This window comes from Pinus tabuliformis, chromosome X, assembly GCF_031772625.1.
Source record: "Pinus tabuliformis cultivar Carrire ecotype Pingquan chromosome X, CPIR1, whole genome shotgun sequence".
Classification (NCBI taxonomy): Eukaryota; Viridiplantae; Streptophyta; class Pinopsida; order Pinales; family Pinaceae; genus Pinus; species Pinus tabuliformis.
The window spans coordinates 547,352,470-547,371,944 of NC_142308.1; the positions used below are offsets into that span (position 1 = coordinate 547,352,470).

At 33.5% G+C, this 19,475-nt stretch overlaps 1 protein-coding gene and 1 non-coding gene across 3 annotated transcripts in view; both read right to left on the bottom strand.

The window, feature by feature from the left end:
- Positions 1–2,745, bottom strand: part of LOC149141166 (putative inactive purple acid phosphatase 27) — a 421,526-nt gene extending 418,781 nt beyond the window's left edge. The window contains exon 1 of one of the 2 annotated variants that reach the window (XM_089447350.1): positions 2,642–2,745. In XM_089447350.1, coding sequence (XP_089303476.1) covers positions 2,642–2,703 — 62 coding nt within the window. In that variant the 5' untranslated portion in view covers positions 2,704–2,745. Of the gene's footprint in view, positions 1–2,598 lie in introns of both variants that reach the window. The other variant, XM_089447351.1, reaches the window with a different exon arrangement.
- Positions 326–427, bottom strand: LOC149141168 (U6 spliceosomal RNA). The gene has a single exon (XR_016265334.1). It is a non-coding gene; the product is annotated as a U6 spliceosomal RNA (small nuclear RNA).
- Positions 2,746–19,475: the final 16,730 nt, after the last annotated feature.

Genomic DNA, 19,475 nt, shown 5'->3' on the forward strand with positions numbered 1-19,475 from the left:
CATATAAATTAAATTACGATTAAATATTAAAATATTTATTTTATTGTATATTTTATATCATATAAATTATAATTATAATTAAATATTAAAATATTTATTTTATTATATATTTTATATTATTTAAAATAATTATGATAAATATCAAAATATTTATATCATTATATATTTTTCAAGTTATTAAAAAAAATCATATTAATTAAATAACTAAATTATAATTTTATTTTAAATTATTATTATTATTAATTAAAATATATATTAGATAAATTTATATAATTTTAAAAAACATGTCATGATATTTTAATTATGAAGATTTACTTTTATTTTTTTAAATTTGACTATTTTTGGATTTGTGTGTGTCATTTTTGGGCAAGAGCCATACTAATTTGAGTTGTATAGTGCCAATTTTATTGGATGTTTCGGAAGAGACAGATTCACTTCCATTTTACTATGGAAATTATTAACATGGAAATAGTTATTCTTACAATACTATGGCTTATCAATACGAACACCCAATATTACATATGTTGGTATGATGTTTTTTTTAATTAATTAATTTGAGATAAATTAATTAAAAAAACATAAAAGACTTGAAAATAAATCTTGTGAATGTTTCAACATATTTCATAGAGGATAATCCTCTACCATCCACCTAATAATTATTGATACTTAAATGGTCTTTATGAAATAGACATAAACATATGAAATAGCACAATCATATAAATTAAATGGTTGGCAAACACTCATGGTCATCAATTCATAATAAGCATTAAAACATTTTCTTATTTTATCATAAAGATTTTTAATATGTCATCTTCATATGACCCTTATTCATATGATTTTTTAATTAATCAATTTAATAAAAAAATAAAAGGAGAATAATCATTTTGAAAATAGATTTCAACCTTTGATTATGTATGCTATTATAAATATTTTAAAATATTATGTATGTTATTTTAAATATTTCAAAATGTTACGAAGAGATTAAATCACTATGCTAATCATTAAATATTAAATTAAAATTTTAGAAACCTTGTTACAAAAAACATACACGGTAGATAAATAAAATTTAAAAAAATTCATCATCCTTTAAACTAACATTACAAAATATTATATTTTGTCGTTTTAATATCTATTAATATTTCCAAATTAAATGATAATCAAATTACAAAATATTATATTTTGTCATTTTAATATCTATTAATATTTCCAATTTAAATGATAATCAAATTACAAAATATTATATTTTCTTATTTTAATATTTATTAATATTTCCAAATCAAATGATAATCATCAACAAATAAGGTTATAAAACTGGAGTAATGAGAACCAAATATTATTATTGGTAGCAAAAAGACATTGTTAATATTACTAGTAGAGGAAGACTTTCTCTTTAGGAATGACGAATCAAAATTGTTAAAATTGTTCTTCCTCCCTACGTATTTTCAAATGGACAACAATTTTTTATACATACGCTTGGCAACTTAGTAAATTTTTAATTAATTTGTGAATAATTTCAGTCTGAAGGTAAAGATTGTTTTTTTTTTTCTTTTTTTTTCCGTCGAAGCTTACATTGTCTAAGGGTTGAATATATCTCAAAGAAAAACATAGAGGATGTCTTGAAGGATGTTATTTTTCGAAGAGCACATTGAGAACATTGTGAATACATTCCTAAAAGTGAGAATCTAAGATGACTTTATTTGAAACAATGTAGGCTTCCAAAGAATCTCTTACACAAATAACATGAGCATGGAATCTAACTTAAAATGAGATAAGGTTGAGTACCTTGACTCATACACGTCAAATATGGATTATAATTAATTTAAAACTGGAGTATGCACTAAAACTGCTTCTGTTTTAAAGAAACAGGTTAATGGCATCAGGAGTGAAAGTTTGCCCTTTGGTCTATCAGCCCGTTATTCCAGGCAGTAGTTGTCTTACTGTATATTTGACAACTAAATTACCATAAATTTTCCCACCTGCAAAAAAAGGACATGTAAACTAACCAGAAAACTCTTTAACAAGTTTACAGCATAACATCAGATATTCTTCGAACATGCCCTCTGCATGCGACCATCCAGCTACAGAAATTCATAACCGAGTGATTTAAAAAAAAGACGGTTACTGTAGTCGGCCATGGAATATATAAAAAACAGAATGGAGTTCTGGAAAAATAAGGACACCAATAAATCATAAAGCATGCTTGCAATATTCATTCCATTTGCCATATATAAAGTGATGAGCCACTAAAGAAAGCTGAGCATAAATAGGAAGTTTGGAGATATTCTATGTGATAAAAGTTCTGAACAGAATATATAAAACATATGGAGATACTTTAAATATTGTGCATTTCTCTCTTTCATATGACGCAGTAAATAAATAAATATTTGCACAGAAACAGAGAGTAGTTATCAACTCAAAAGAAACTAAGAAAGAGAGTAACAGTATGGATTAAAATTACATTCATTATAATCATGGGATTGCAAACTTTGAAGAAAAAATTACACATTGAAAATTTGTATCCCTGCTCAAGATAAATCTATACTACATTGAAAGCAAGACCTGGTCACTGAAATATAATTTGGATGTGAAGAACCTCACCAAATCCAATCAATCTTCAAACAAGTTCGCTAACGAACTCAACCAGTCAATCCAATTTAGTCGACTGGAATGGAGTTTCACAGATGAAGAAACCAGAAGGAGCATACATTTATAGAAACTATTCACAAAGTAAAGGACTGAAGCAAAATGATAAGAAGGATTTGTTAACATTGTGTTAACATAATACATGTTTATGTATTAAATCACGTGGTATTTGTTGTTGACAGCTAGCAAGTTGGACAAATATTAAAAGTGAAAAGTTAATAAGCAATAATTGATTTCATTCATAATACCTATTTTGGGGTTTGAAATATGGACAGAATGAAAATAAACTGTGGATAATCCAGATTATACCACTGCAATAAACTACCACAGAAACTTAAAATCATGGGGACCATATACTCTTTTACATTTTGTTTATTGGATGAAGATAAAATGATATGTAAATAAAAGTGAAAGTAATGAATGTGTTTAATATTTTTAAATCTTGTCCATTAGATGACTATAAAGTGATATGCAAATGAAAGTAATAATAATGCATGTGAAGTAATAATAATAATGCATGTGAAAGTAATGAATATGTTTAATATTTTTAAATCTTGTGCATTAGATGACGATAAAGTGATATGCAAATGAAAGTAATAATAATAATCCTATTCTATTGGTCAGGGCTTTTTATTTATATCATAATTAAAATTATTAACATTAAATTACTTTAATATATAAAAAAAAAAAAAATTCATAACTATTAATTATTATATTAATTAATTATAAATATTATTTATTTATAATTAATTAATATAATCTGGTTCAAATATTTTAATTTAATTTTATTAATAATTAATTAATTAATTATTAATATAATTGGTTTTAATATTTTAAAAATATTTTAATTATAAATATTAAAAATATTAATTAATATAATTTGGTTCAAATATTTTAATTATAAATATTATTTATAATTATTAATATGAAGTGATATATTAAATTAATTTATAGAAATTAATAAATTTTTAGTTCAATCTATTATCTAAAAATTTTAATATCATTTCTATCTTTAGATTATAAACCTAATTATTAGAAAAAAAAAATTAATAAAATTTCAATAAGGCATAAGAAAATTTATTAAAAAAGAAAAATGAATTAAAAATAAAAATAGAAAAATAAATTAATATATAAATATTTTTAAAAATATTATATATATTATTATTATATATTAATTATTATATATATTAATTAAAAAATAAATAAAAATTTATTAAAATGAAAAATAAAAAATTTTAAAAATATTAATTATTATATATTAAATAAAAATTTAAAAAAAAAATATTAATTATCTTATATTAATTAAAAAAATATTATATATATTAATATTATATATTAATTATATATATTAAATAAAAAAAAATTTAAAATTTTATTAAAATGAAAAATAAAAATTTTTAAATAAAAAAAAATATTAATTATTATATATTAATTAAAAAAATTTAATAAAATTTCAATAAAGTATAAGAAAAATTTATTAAAATGAAAAATAATTTAAAAATAAAAATAAAAATTAAATTAATATTGAATTAATTTAGATTCAAGCCGATTTGTGCTTTTCCTTAAAAAATTTATCTTCATATGTATTTATTCTATCCATTCTGCTCTTCTTTTATCATCATTCTCAACCCCTGATGATGGATCTCATTTGGGATTTGAAACGTTAGTATAAAAATGTTTACACTGTGGATTCTTCGATCAATGGTTCAAAAGATACAAACCACAGATCTCTTAAATCCAAAATAATGCATGTGTTTAATATTTGGATCATGCAAGCTTTTACATCTTTGTCCATTGGATAATGATAAAGTGATAGGAATGAGGCAATGATTGGCTTGCAGCTCTTGATATTTGAACCATTCATACTTACTAACCCAATGTGTTTAATATTTGAACTATTTCAACTGAAGAAATGTTTGCACACATGTCCACCTTTTTGTCCCAACTGAAGAAATAGTTGTACACATGTACATTTTTTCTTTTTCTTTCTTTTTCAGATTTCCGTAGTTTTCTTAGCTATTAAACACAAGACCTGTAAAGACTATTAGGCACAAGACTTGTAAAGACTATAGAGACCAAACACCCCACCTAGCAAGTGAAAAATATTAGACACAAGACTCGTAAAGACTATAAAGACCAAACATTTTCTGACAAGCAAAGACTATCAGACACAAGACTTGAGACCAAACATCCCTACCTAACAACTAAACCCCATTAATATTGATGATGAGTGAAAATGAAAATGAAAATGTTATCAGTGAAAGCTATGTGATGCTGCTACTCTCTGCGTCGTGTCCCACTGGTTGTCATTGACAACAGGATAGTTCAAAACTGGTGAAAGTGAAAGCGATGTGATGCTGCTTCTCTCTGCGTCGTGTCCCACTGGTTGTCATTGACAACAGGATAGTTCAAAACTGGTGAAAGATACTCCGAAACAGGAATCACGTTTTAAATGGAAATCGGAAATATAAAATTATTTTTATTTCTATATTTTAAATCACGTTTTACGTGAAAATGGGAAATAGGACGAAAACTTTTTTTCTTTCTTTTTTTAACCATACATGGTAATTGGGAATATAAAAATTTCATATTTGAATTTTTTAATTATTTTTAAGATGGAATTTAAAAGAAAATTTATTTTAAAATATTAAAAAAAATATTTTTTATATGTATGTTGAAATTGTGATGTATTATAGAAAATTAGTTGAATGATATAAATTAAATGGCAGATAAATTTTAATGTATTAGATAAAACTAGCTCAATCATATAAATTAAATGGCCAAATTTTAATGTATTTGATAAGACTAAGAGATCCATGTAAATTAAATAGTTGGTAAATGTTGATAGACATTACAAGAATAAAAAAATTTATATCATTATACATCTCAAGCTACTAAAATTAAAAAATAAAACCATAAAGACTAACTAAATTATAATTATATATATATATATATATATATATAATTTAAATAATTAATAATCATAATAATTTAACCATGGAACAACATTCTTAACCATAGAGATTTAATCCTATTTTACCATGGAGACTTTTAATATGTAAATAAGTTTTATTACAATATCATGGTTTATCACTTGCCTATAAAAATAAGTCACTTCATATAACACATGTTCATATGACATTTTTTAAATTAATCAATTTGATTAAAAGAGAAAAAAGAAGAAGACATCACTACTTTGGAGATAAATCTCAATCTTTGATTTGTGTATGCTGTTATGAATATTTTAGAATATTCCCTCAAGATTAAATCGCACTATCCACCTAATAATTATTTATAATTAAATTAAAATTCTGTAAGCCCTATTGCAAAATAAACATGCATATATGTAATTATGTTAATTGACAATTATTTTTTGAAAAACATTTTCATAATTTTACCAGGTATAACAAAATTATGGACATATACATAAAGATTTAAATGCTTGTACTAAAAGATCAACAATCATATATCTATAAGGTGTAGACCTATTGGTTTTTGTAGGGTTTAGTCTCTGCGAGGTCATGGGTTCAAACCTCATGGAGAGGGGTTGAGGAATGGAAGCCACTTTGGGGGAATTAAACTTCCCAAGGGGCATCCAGACTACCAAAAGCCTCGCACAATCCTGGTGAAAAGCATGTCATTGTGGGTAGATCAATCTTCTTCCAACCAATAATTAGGTTGGTCCTGGTGTAGGCTCCACCTAACTACAAACAAACAAACAAAAACCAACAATCATATAGAAGTCACAAGAATATATCTTTTATCAATTTCATATAACATTCCCTTTCCCAAACATATATATATATATATATATATATATATATATATATATATATATATATATATATATCAATCGAGGTTATCCCAGGTGGTTGGGCAAAATGGTTGTTATCTCCCTTCCCGAGGTTCAATTCTCTATGATGATATGCTGATAAGAAATATTGTTGTAATGGTTACATGATCATTTTTATATAATCACGGGAAAACTAAGGTTTATAAAAACCAGAAGGACTATAAATGAGTCTCCCAAAATTAGGATTTGTGTAATACATTTCTTCAATGCTAGAATGAGGACCGAAACAGGAGCCAAAAGTTCACTGAAATTGTTTGTGGCCTGTTTGATTCCAAATTTGAATGAGATGGTGTGATTTGGGGATTCCCTAGCCCAATCTCTAGATGGATTGCCTTGAGAGGATCCATGAAAGTAAGCCTAGGAAGTTTATTCATTTATATGGCCTACTAAAGCATAATTATTAGGATCATAGGACACGAATTGAGGATAAGAACTTAGAATATCAAGGCTTTACTTGGAACATTGATCTAATTTAGAATATTATTCTGCACTGCTAAGATCTTCCTCATATTATAAACAAAGTGCTTTAATTTTTGCAAGTGAAATGAAGAGTTTTTATGTTAATTTTATGAGCAATTTAACATAAACCAGAAACTAAACAACAACATAAACATGTACAGAACATCATCAAAAGCACATTACAACAAGCACATGATAAAGGAGTTCACCCCTCCTGGGCTACGTCTCCTTGGTCCAGCGTCCAATGGCTTGGGCCTCTCTATTATGCTCAAAAGTGTAAAAATACGTGTTTACAATGCTCAAATGCTTCTCAAACCTGCTCCAATCAGTCCAGAATGTCCAAAAATGGCCATTTAGCCTCTTTTTGCAACCAATTTGGTGGAAAACTAAAGACATTATGACTTTCCCTTGTTTTCCCATTATTCGCTCCACAAATTGCTCCTCATCCAAGAGGAACCCACAATTTTGCTCCAAAAATCCGCTAACCAAGCGAGAATTTTGCACGCAGCGGGCCATAATCCATCAGCATTGACTATCCATCGCAAATTGCAATCGGTGTAAAAACCCAACAGTCTTATTGTGAACACGGCAGGTGATGTGCGATTGTGATGTGGCAGACCTAACGAGAGTATTAACTGGAACCTAAAGTCGCATCACATCTGGGATCCTTTCGCATTTCGTAATCGGCAAATAACTTAATGCGGGTCTTTGTAGCATGCTGCGATTTGCGACTACGAGATTTCATCGCAACCCGATACCTACCAGGGGCCGATTCTGTAACGCCGACCCTTCACCGATCTATGATTGTGATCCATCGCATTGCACCTCCAGTCGATTCTTGAAAGCCTTCACGCCTGCCTTATTGCATTGCACCCTTCCCTGCTCGAGGGCCAATTTTCAACACTGACATGGCTGTGATTGTGATTTGCGACATGCCGGGGCCAATGGTGGCTTGCCACTTGGCACCTCCTCATTCACTGAAGGACCTTACAACATCATCCAATCCTGCCATGTGTCCAAGTCAAACTTGAACTTTGACTTGCTCTAACTTCTGCATATGAGCTCGGATTTGAGTGTCATTCTCACTGTTGGAATCAGAATGAAGAGATCTTCGATCTGAAGCTAAGTTTGTCAAGATTCTGACACTTTGAACTTTGAGCCTAAATTTGAGCCCCTGATCACTCCTCCCCACTGGAAGTCTTTTGGAACCCAAAATATCACTTTCAATTGATCAACAGGTGAGAGTACAGTTCCCTCACCTTTCCAATCTCGATCCATTGATCACTGAATTGGAACTTGTGATCTCCACGATGCTTGTCATGCCTTTCTGTGTACTTGCTTTTAACCTTTTCAAGTTGTTCTTGCACTGTTTGATGTACCATTTGGAGTCGTTCAATGAACTCTTTGACCTTGTCCATGTTACTATCTGTAGCAACTTCCTTCTTACCAAAATGATACAATACATTATGATGCAAATGGTGAACAAATTCCTCCACTTGATTCCTTTAACTTAAGCTTGAATATACATCTTGAAAGTATGTATTTTTCTAAACGTAACTTTCATGTAAAACAAAATGATGCTTGAGGAAAATAGTTATACAAACTATAGGCCTAGAAAGTAAATCAACAAACTTGTCGCTTATACCTTTTGATCGAGTGGAATAGTAGAAGAAAACCCATCCAATGGAAGTGCCTTTGTCGCTGCAACGTAAACACTTTATCATTGACAATTTCTGAATGAAAAGAAATGGGCTTACCACATTGCAAAAAGATTGCGCCTATGGCATAGTCACATACATCAACCTGAAACTTAAATGATTGTCTCAAGTCTGGAAAAGCAAGTACTAGAGCTATACTGATCTTTTGTTTTAAAGCATCAAATGCCTCTCGTTGTTTGCCTCCCCATTGGAAGACCTTTTGCACAACTGCCAATGAATGAAAATGAACTACAATAGAAGAAAAATTAACAAAATTTATCCTCCAACATTGGCCGGCTCCCAAAAAACCTCTTATCCAAATGACTATCTTAAGCCTACCTACGTAAATTGCGAGCAAAGCAAAGGTGTCTGCGGCTTCACGGGGATGTATGATTTCTTCACTTGTGTCTGCAGGAATGGAGTCAATACCACCATAGACTGTTACGACTTCAATCTTGGAGAGGTCTAGCTTCAGCTCACCTTCTCCACGTCCCACACAGACTGCCAAAAAGCCCTTGGGAACCTGAACACGCTTGGAAGAACCAATTTCACGACTCAAGTACATCAAAGAAGTTTTATCCAACATATACTTTGACATCTTCAGAAACAAATGTTCTTGACATATGACATCAAGTATTTTTTTCTCACACATGACATGTTCATAATGAAATTTTCTAAAAATGAAAATGTCATCCAAATAGACTATCTTGTCTAGAAATGGCTTCAACACATCTTTCTTCATATGCGTAAAAGTAGTAGGAGCATGGCAAAGACCGAAAAGAATAACAAGCCATTCAAACAAACCTTGCCTAGTTTTGAATGTCGTCTTCCCTATATCTCCTTCAACAACTCTACTTTGATGAAAACCACTTCTTGAATCCCATTCAAGGAAATGCTTACCATTCTTCTTGGGCACCAAAACAAGAGGTGCACCACACGGTAAAGGAGTAGGCTGAATGATCCTTTTATTCAACAATCCCTAGATTTGCGTCTTAATTTCTACGCTTTCCATCACTAACATCCTATACATGCCAATGTTAGGAAGAAGACACTTTTTTATCAGTGCTTAGTATTTAGCTCAAAAATCAAAGTTCTCATAATGGCTCAAAACCTGAACAACCGCGTCCATCTCGGAAAAACGATCCTAAAGTAATTGGTTTAATCGAAAACCTAGTTCATATGACAAACTTATTGTGTTCTAATCGCTTTGCTAAACAGGCGAAATCTGCAAAAAAAATGTCGAGTCACTGCATAGTCAACAGTCCATACTACTAACATGGCAGGTGACTAGGCATGGTAAATGGTGGTCAATGGTGAATCACAGGTGGACAAGTGGCAACATTTGATTGGTTTGTATAGGTGGTGTGTTGGCGCATTCTTATTGGTTTATTTTTTTACCAATAGAAGAATGCCACGTGGCAAGCCTGGAGGCTACCATGTGGCAAGCCCGAACACTGCCACTTGGCACATCCCAAAGGTCTTGATAGTCTATACAGTGGAACAAAATATTATGGTGGAGGTCGGGGTCGAACCCGCAACCTCTGGCATACCGTTCGCATACCTTAACCGCCTTCGCTACCACCGTGGTTCTTACCATATCAGTTCTCCACATTAATTTAAAGTGTAACGATTATGGGGTTGGTGGTTAGGTGAGGGCCAGCCCTCCCCCATATGAACACATTGTTACAAACTAAAAACAATTTATGTTAACTCGGTGGCTCCAACCCACCAACACTGCAACAATTAACATGTGAACGCAATTACTGCAACCCCTAACGGTCAACACTTCCAACAGACATTTAACGTAATGAATAATGTGATGTTAACCATCACATGTAAACAGCCTATCAAAACCACTAGATGTTACGGTTTCAGTTAATGCTAATTGTGAGATTATCTTAATTAATCCAGGTTTAAAATTAATTTACTGCAGTTTAAAATGGCAGGAAGTTTGGCGGTGCCCCCAAATTCGGGCCTGCCTCCACATTTAGCGGGGCTAACTGGAGTCATTACAGAATTAGAGGAGAAATTGTACAAAAAGACTGTTTGAGTCATAGAGAAGGCAATTTTCAACCAAATTGAGCTCAGGAAGAGGTGTTCTTGGCTAATTTGGACATTTTTAACACATTGGTGCAAGTATCAAGATCCATAGAGCTTTATAAAATATCATTCTGCCACATTGAGCTAATACAGAGGCCTAAGCCATGGAAGCTAGACCAAGGAGATGTATCCCAAGAGGGGTGAACTTCTTCATCAAAACATTGTGTTAAAGTGTCTCTTTGATGGTTTGTTATACTTTAAATGTTTGTTGTTCAGTATTTGTGTTTGAAGCTATTTTTTTCATGAATTTCATTTTAAACTTAAGGAAATTTACCTGATCCTATGCACAAACAACTAAGGAAACCTCTGTATAAGAAGAAATAAGCAAGCATATGTTTAGAAATCTGTAATTGTTATTAGCACAACAAAACTAATCATACAAAAACAGATCAAGTTGGTATCAAAACAAAGGTTGAATTGCTTGATTGCTTGAGTTTGTGCAATTAGGGTTTTAATGGTTGCAAAATTGTGATGCTTACAAGGTTAAAGTTGCAGAAAGAAGAATGGAAGCTATTGGTTGCAACTCTTGAGGTAGTGCCCAGAAGAAGGAGAGCGACAAGGCCACAATCTCCAACACCCAAAGTTCCAATTCCAGTTGCACTTGAAACTCCTCAAGTTTTGCCTTCAACTAAGATTGAAGAGGTACAAGCAGTACCAATTTATGAGCTTGAATCCACAGCCATTATTTCTGGAGAAAGAGAGATTGAAGGTCCTTCTTCAGAAGAGGAAGAATTCAAGCAAGCTTTCTATAATTTGACTGAGATGGTTAAAGTCCTCTATGAAGAGAGGAACACTAGAATGGTTGGAGAGAGTTCTAAACCTCCACATGGAGAAGGAAGCTCAGAGTATAAAAAAATATGAGAAGAAGGATTCCAAAGGGAATGGTGGAAATCCACATCCATCTCCACCATCCTCATCATCTTCCTCATCACCTTCACCATATCACACAACATCATATTCCACTACCACCACTAAAACTGACCATACTCAGTCAAAAACCCCAAAAGGAAAGACTCCCTTACTTAAATTGGACATAAAATTTGAACTTCCATGTACAATGGAGAGGTGAATGCAAAAAAGTTGGACAATTGGATTCGAAAGTTGGAGGTATACTACAGAATTCAGAACCTTCAAGAAGACGACATAAAAATCCAGTTAGCTTCATTGAGGCTAGAAGGAGTTGCATTAGTTTGGTGGGAAGCAAAGACTCAAGAGGAATTGTGAATCCATGGTACAATATCCATTACTTGGGTTGAATTTGTTTATGCAATTAAAGTATAGTCTTATACTTTAGCCTATATGCAAAAAGCCATAATGATTTGGCACAATTTTAGGCAGCTTAAAGGCCAAACAGTCCAAGATTATACACAAGAGTTTAGGAAAAGGGCTTTGTTGTTAAGAGTGAATTTGAATTCCCAAGATACACTGTTGAAATATATTGGGGGTTTACATTCCTATTTGAAACATACTATTCTTATGTTCAATCCAAACAATTTAGATCAGGTATGTGTGCAAGCCACGCACCTTAAATCTAGAGGAAAGAACATTCAGGAAGAGGGTATTAAGAGGAAGACATTCAAGGTAAGGAGAAAGAGAAGGGTGGAAAATGGAAGGGAAAGAAGAATGCAAGTGTGAAGAAATAAGGGGAGAAAATCACATGCAAACATTGTTCCAAAGAGGGGCATGATGAAGCCCACTACTGGAAATTGCATCCTGAATTAAGGCCTAAGAAACAAAACAATAAGGGAAAACAAAAGACGACCGCTACCACACAACATGACCTTGGTTCAGGTTCTAGTGATGAGACTAAGATTTCAGCCATGGTTACAAAAGGAAAAGAAAATGTTGCAAGCACTAGTTCATCACATAGTCAAAACAACACTCCAAATGAAGAATCAAGAATAGAGTTGTTTCATGTAAGAGTGATTTCAAATCATACAAAGATTGATGCATTATTTGATAGTGGGTCACAATCAAACTTGATTTCAGAAGACTTGGTTAAAAAACTAAACCTTGAAATTGTACCTCATCATAAGCCATATCCATTGGGTTGGATAGTTAACAATGCAAACTTACAGGTTACAAGGAAGTGTATTCAAGTTCGCCATTACTGAAAGTTCATTGATGAAGTTGAGTTAGATGTAGTTCCACTTGACATCTCAGGAATCATTTTGGGTATTCCTTATTTGTATGATAGAAAAGCAGTATTTTATCACCATGACAATAAATACATATTGCTCAAGAATCGGGTGGAGTACATTGTGAGAGCCCATCGCAAAAAGCTGAACATTTCTTTGGTTAATGCAAGGCAGATGAAGAGACTAGTAAATGCAAGTAAAAATTTTGTGCTTTTCATGATCAAGAAAAAGAATGATATTGATTATGAATCTTTTGAAGGTTGTGATGATAAATTGAAATCTGATTTGTTTGATGTTTCAGGAACCAAAGGGGTTACCACCCAAGATGGGAATTCAACATGAGATTTAGTTGCAACAGGATGTTCCACTTCCGAACATTGACATGTATCGCATGTCTATTATGGAGAGCATGGAAATCAAAAAGAAAATTCAATAATTTATGAACAAATGTATCATATGCCCATCTACTTTGCCATGTGGTTCACCCATTGTCTTGGTGCCAAAGAATGATGGAACTTGGTGCATGTGTGTGGATTTCTGTGCACTGAATAAAATCATGGTAAATAAACATTATCCACTCCCAAGAATTGATGATTTGCTTGATCAGTTGAGGTATGCAAAGTATTTCACTAAGTTAGACTTACGAAGTGGTTATCATCAAGTTAGGATAGCTGAAGAAGACATTTGGAAAACCGTATTTAAAACTAAACAAGGATTGTTTGAGTGGCTTGTTATGCCTTTCGGTCTTACAAATTCTCCAACTACTTTCATGAGGGTAATGAATAATGTATTGAGACCACTTCTAGATGATTTGTCATTGTCTACTTAGATGATATTCTCATATTCAGCAAATCCAGAGATGAACATGTCATGCATGTAAACAAGGTACTTGATGTCTTGAGAAAAGAACAGTTGTTTTCAAAGATGTCGAAGTGTGAATTTGGAAAGACTTCTTTAGTGTATTTGGGACACATTGTTGGAGGAGGTGAGCTGAAGATCGACCCATCTAAGGTTGAGGTCATTCTGAATTGGCCCAAGCCAAATACAGTTATAGAGGTAAGAAGCTTTTTAGGGGTAGCACAATATTGGAGAAAGTTTATTGCTAATTTTTCTTCAATTGCAGCTCCATTACATGGATTGACAAGTGTCAAGAAAGTCTTCCATTGGGGAGATGTACAACAAAACGCATTTGATGCTTTGAAGCAAAAGATAAGTTCAACACTGATATTGGTACTTCTGGATCTTAGACAACCATTCGAGATTCAAACAGATGCAGGCGATCATGCCATGGGAGCAGTTCTATTGCAGCATGGTAAGCCCATTTCATTTCATTATGAAATATTTAATGGAGTTGTAACTAACTATCCCACCTATGACAAAGAACTTTATGCATTGGTACAAAGTGTTAAGAAATGGAAGCACTATTTGATGGGGAAGGAGACCATCAATCATTGCAATATTTACAGTCACAGTCAAAGTTGCAGCAGTCACGGCATTTCAGATGGATGGGTTTTCTACAACAATTTCATTTGGTTATCAGGTATAAAAAGGGAGTCTGCAATAAGGTAGCTGATATGCTGTCAAGAACTATTGTAAATTCATTTGTTATACTCAAACATAATTATGTTTTGCATGAAAGTTACATAGAACAATATGCAAATGGTAGTGACTTTCAAGAAATATATGCAAGCTTGAGTCACGGAAATCATATTGAAGAGTTGGATTATCATGTACATAACAAGTTGTTGTATCACTTGGGCAAGTTGTGTATTCCACGAGGAGAAAGAAACAATATCATTAGGGAGGCACACACTTCATTGATTACTGGACACTTTGGTGTAGGAAAGACAATAATGAATATTCAAAGGTATTGTTATTGGCCACTCATGTTGGATAATGTTTCTCATTTAATAAGAGGATGTTCTTTATGTGCTACAAGTAAGCCTAGCAATAGGAAACTTTACACACTCTACTTCCGGTACCTTCACGTCCATGGGATATTATCTCAATGGATTTTGTAGGAGGTCTTCCATTGTCAAGGAAAGGTCATGGTTACTTGTATGTAGTTGTAGACAGGTGCAACAAGATGTGCATATTAACACCATGTAAAAAGATAATTACAGCTGAACAAACAACTCATCTTTTCTTCCAAAACATTTGGGTTCATTTTGGTCTTCCTACTTCTATTGTAAGTGATTGAGATTCTCGATTTGTTGGGAATTTTTGGTCGAACTCGTGGGACATGATGGACAAGGTTGAAGAAGAGTACATCCTTTCATCCATAAACAGATGGAAAAACCGAGGTGGTCAATCAAACAGTCATACATCTTCTTAGAGGATATTGCAACAAACAGCCCAAGTTGTGGAATGAACAATTGCATTGCATACAACATGCATACAAAAAAGAAAAGCATTCTTCCACAAACACATCGCCATTTGAGGCATGTTATGGGCACTTGCCAAGATCACCATTGGACTTCATCTTTGAGAAAGACGTCGCCATTGATGGTCAGAGTGACATCGATAAGGCAAGGAAGTTCATAGAGAAAATTCAGTTGACACATCATATAGTGCAGGAACAACTTCAGAAAAGTCAAAGAAGCTATAAGGCAAGGCATGACAAACACCGGTTTGATCACAATTTTCAAGTTGGCGACGAAGTTTGGTTATATATTAGAAAAGAGAGACTTCAAGGGAAAGGTAAAAATCTTAAAACAATCCATTATGGTCCTTTTAAAATTATGGAAAAAATTGGTAACAATGCATTTAAGCTTGATTTGCCTCCTTATATGCAAATATACTTTGTTGTTAATGTTGAGAATTTGAGATTGTTTAAGCCTCCTTTGATTGATGATCAAGGAGAGCATGTTCAGCTGCCATCAATAGATGATTTCTTGCTAGAATATCTAGATGAGCTTCAACAAGATCTCATACTTGACAGAAGAATCAGGACTTCGAAGAGAGGGCATGTTGAATACCTTAGAGTGGGACTCAAGGGACAAAATCCTTCTCAAGCCAAATGGTTGCAGGTTGAGAAGGTGAGGTAGTTGTACCCTCACTTGCTAAAAAATTGATAGTATCTTTTTGGGTTCAAAAGGTTTCTAGTGGGGAGGAAAGATCAGGTGCTTAGTATTTAGCTCAAAAATCAAATTTCTTAGAATGGCTCGAAACTTGAACGACCGCGTCCGTCTCAGAAAAATGATCCTAACGCAACTCATTTCGTCGAAAACTGAGTTCGTATGAGAAAGTTATTGTGTTCTGATCGCTTTGCTAAACAGGTGAAATTTGCAAAAAAAAGCCTAGTCACTGCACAGTCAACAGTCTGTACTGCTGACATGGTAGGTGACTAGGCATGGTCAATGGTGGTCAACGACAAATCACAGGTGGACAAGTGGAATCATTTGATTGGGTTGTACAGGTGGTGTGTTGGCACATTCTTATTGGTTTATTTTTTGACCAATGGAAGAATGCCATGTGGCAAGCTCAGAGGTCGTCACGTGGCACCTCCCAAAGGTCTTGACAGTCTATACAATGAAACAAAATATTATGGTGGAGGTCGGGGTCGAAGCCGCGACCTTCGGCATACCATCCACATACCTTAACTGCCTCCACTACCACCGTGATTCTTACCATATCAGTTCTCCACATTAATTTAAAGTGTAACAGTTATGGGGTTGGTGATTAGGGGAGGGCTAGCCGACAGGCCAACCCTCCCCCATGTGAATGCATTGTTACAAACCACAAACAGTTTATGTTAATTTGGCAGCTCCAACCCACCAACACTGCGATATTTAACATGTGAACGCGATTACCGCAACCCCTAACAGTCAGTGCTTCCGATGGACATTTAACACAACGGTTAATGTGATGTTAACCATCGCATGTGAACAACCCATCAAAACCATCGGATGTTACGATTTCAGTTAACGATAATTGCATGATTATGTTAATTAATCTAGGTTTAAAATTAATTAACTGCAGTTCAAAATGGTTGTAAGTTTGGCGGTGCCCCCAAATTCAGGCCTGCCTCCACATTTAGCGGGGCTAACTGGAGTCATTCCAGAATTAGAGGAGAAATTGTAGGAAAAGGCTCTCTGAGTCATAGAGAAGGAAATTTTCGACCAAATTGAGCTCAGGAAGAGGTGTTCTTGGCTAATTTGGACATTCTGAACACATTGGTGCAGGTATCATGAGCCATAGAGATTTTTAAAACAATATTTTCCCACGTTGAGCTAATACAGAGCCCCAAGCCATAGGAGTTGGACCAAGGAGACGTAGCCTAGGAGGGGTGAACTCCTTCATCAAAACACTATGTTAAAGTGCTCTCTTTGATGGTTTGTTGTACTTTGAATGTCTGTTGTTCAGTAATTGTGTTTGAAGTTATTTTTCTCATGATTGTCATTTTAAACTTAAGGAAATTTACCTGATTATATGCACAAACAACTAAGGAAACCTCTGTACAAGAAGCAATAAGCAGGAATATGTTTAGAAATTTGTAATTGTTATTAACACAACAAAACTAATCATACAAAAATAGATCACTTTTGCTGCAATTGTAACTCGGGTTGGATTCCCCTCTTGGGAAGTAATCCCTTTGATTCCTGAAACATTTCATCAGATTAGTTAACAACGTCAACCAAATCAGTTTTCAAATTTGAATTACAACCATTAAACGCTTCATAATCAATATCATTCTCAGGTTCGATCATGAGAAGCATAAAATTCTTGCTCGAATTCACCAGTCTTTTCATCTGCCTGCGTTAACAAGTGAAAGATTTGTTTTCTTGTTGTGAGCTCTCACAATATATTCTACTCCATTTTTGAATAAATTATATTTATTTTCATGTCGATGGAAGATAGATTTTCTGTCATAAAGGTATAGGTTTCCCAAAACGATGCCACAGATATCTAACGACACAATGTCAAGCTCCACTTCATCTATGAATTTTGTAGTGATAGCGCATTTCAATTTACACTTTCTCGTAACCTACAATTGTGCATTGTCACATACCCATCCAAGTGGATACGGTTTATGACATGGAAAAATTTCCATATTTAAACTCTTGACAATGTTTTCTGAGATAAGATTGGCTTAAGAGCCGCTATCAAATAACGCATCAATCTTGTTATGTTTTGAGATCACCCTTATGTGGAACAGTTCTATTCTCCTCTTTTCATTTGGAGTTTCATTTTACGAGTCTTAAGAACTAGTGTTGGCAATGAATTCCTTTTCTTTTAACCCCATGGCTATGATTTTAGTTTCAACACCCGAATCGGATCCCAAATCCTCTTCTTGAGGGATTGCAACTGTCTTTTCTTTTCCTTTGTTGTTGAATTCTTTGATTTCATTTTGAGATGAAGCTTCCAACAACAAGCTTCATCGTCACCCTCTCTGGAACAATGTTTACAAATTGTTTTCTCTCCTTCCTTTTTAATGGATGCATTTTTCATTCCCTTGAAACCCTTTTCTTTCTCTTTACCCTTAAACGACTTTTTACTACCTTCTTCTGAGATGTTTTTCCCTCTTGCCTCAAGATGAGTGGCTTGCACACACACATCAACTAGATTATTGGGATTAAACTTTAAGATAGTATGCCTAAGGTAATTGTGTAAACCCCCTATGTACTTCAACAATGTGTCATGTGATTGCAAATCTACACCTAACATCAAAGACCTTTTTCTGAATTCTTGGGTGTAATCTTGCACATTTTGACCTTTTAGATGTCTAAAGTTCTGCCAATTCAATATGGCTTTCTATATATAAGCTAGAGGGTAGAATTGTCTTTTGATTGAAACAATGAAATCATTCCAAGAAATAGAGATCTTACCATGTTTTTTAATCTCCTCTTGGGTCTTTGATTCCCACCATACAAGTGTTGCACCCTCCATTCTCAAGGAAGCTAACTGAATCATTAAGTCATCCTCTTGAAGTTTTTGAATCCTGCAACAGACCTCCAATTGACGAATCCAATTATCAAGCTTCTCTGCATTCACTTCACCATTATACATGGGCAACTCGAATTTAACATCATTTTTTAAAAAGGTGATTTACCAGTTCCTTTTGAAGAATGATGATGAGTATGAGTAAGGGTTGTGTTAGTGGAAGAGGGTGAAGATGTTTGTGAAGAAGAAGATGAAGAAGATGGTGGAGAGGGTGACGGTTTGTCTCCATTCCCATTACCTCCTTTTCCATTACCTCATCTTGAAGAGCCTTCTCCTTTGGGAGGTTTGGAACTTTCCCCTTGCAACCTGGTAATCCTCTCTTCATAGAGGACCTTCACCATCTCTGTCATATCAAAGAAATCCTTTCTGAAGGTCTTCTCATCTCCTATCATGTTTGTATGTTCTCCTTCATGAGACATGATCTCTGGAATCTCAACTACAACTTGCAGCTGAACTGTTGTTGGAGATTGTGGCAACCTTGCTCTTCTTCCCCTTAACCCAAATTCAGGGCTTCCAACCAGCTTTCCTTCACCTCTTTTGAGTTTTAACCTTGTAAGCATGACATAAACTTGCAAACAATTAAATCCTTCTTTCACAAAACAAAACCTAGTGCTCGAATACCAAATTTGATCCGATTTAGAA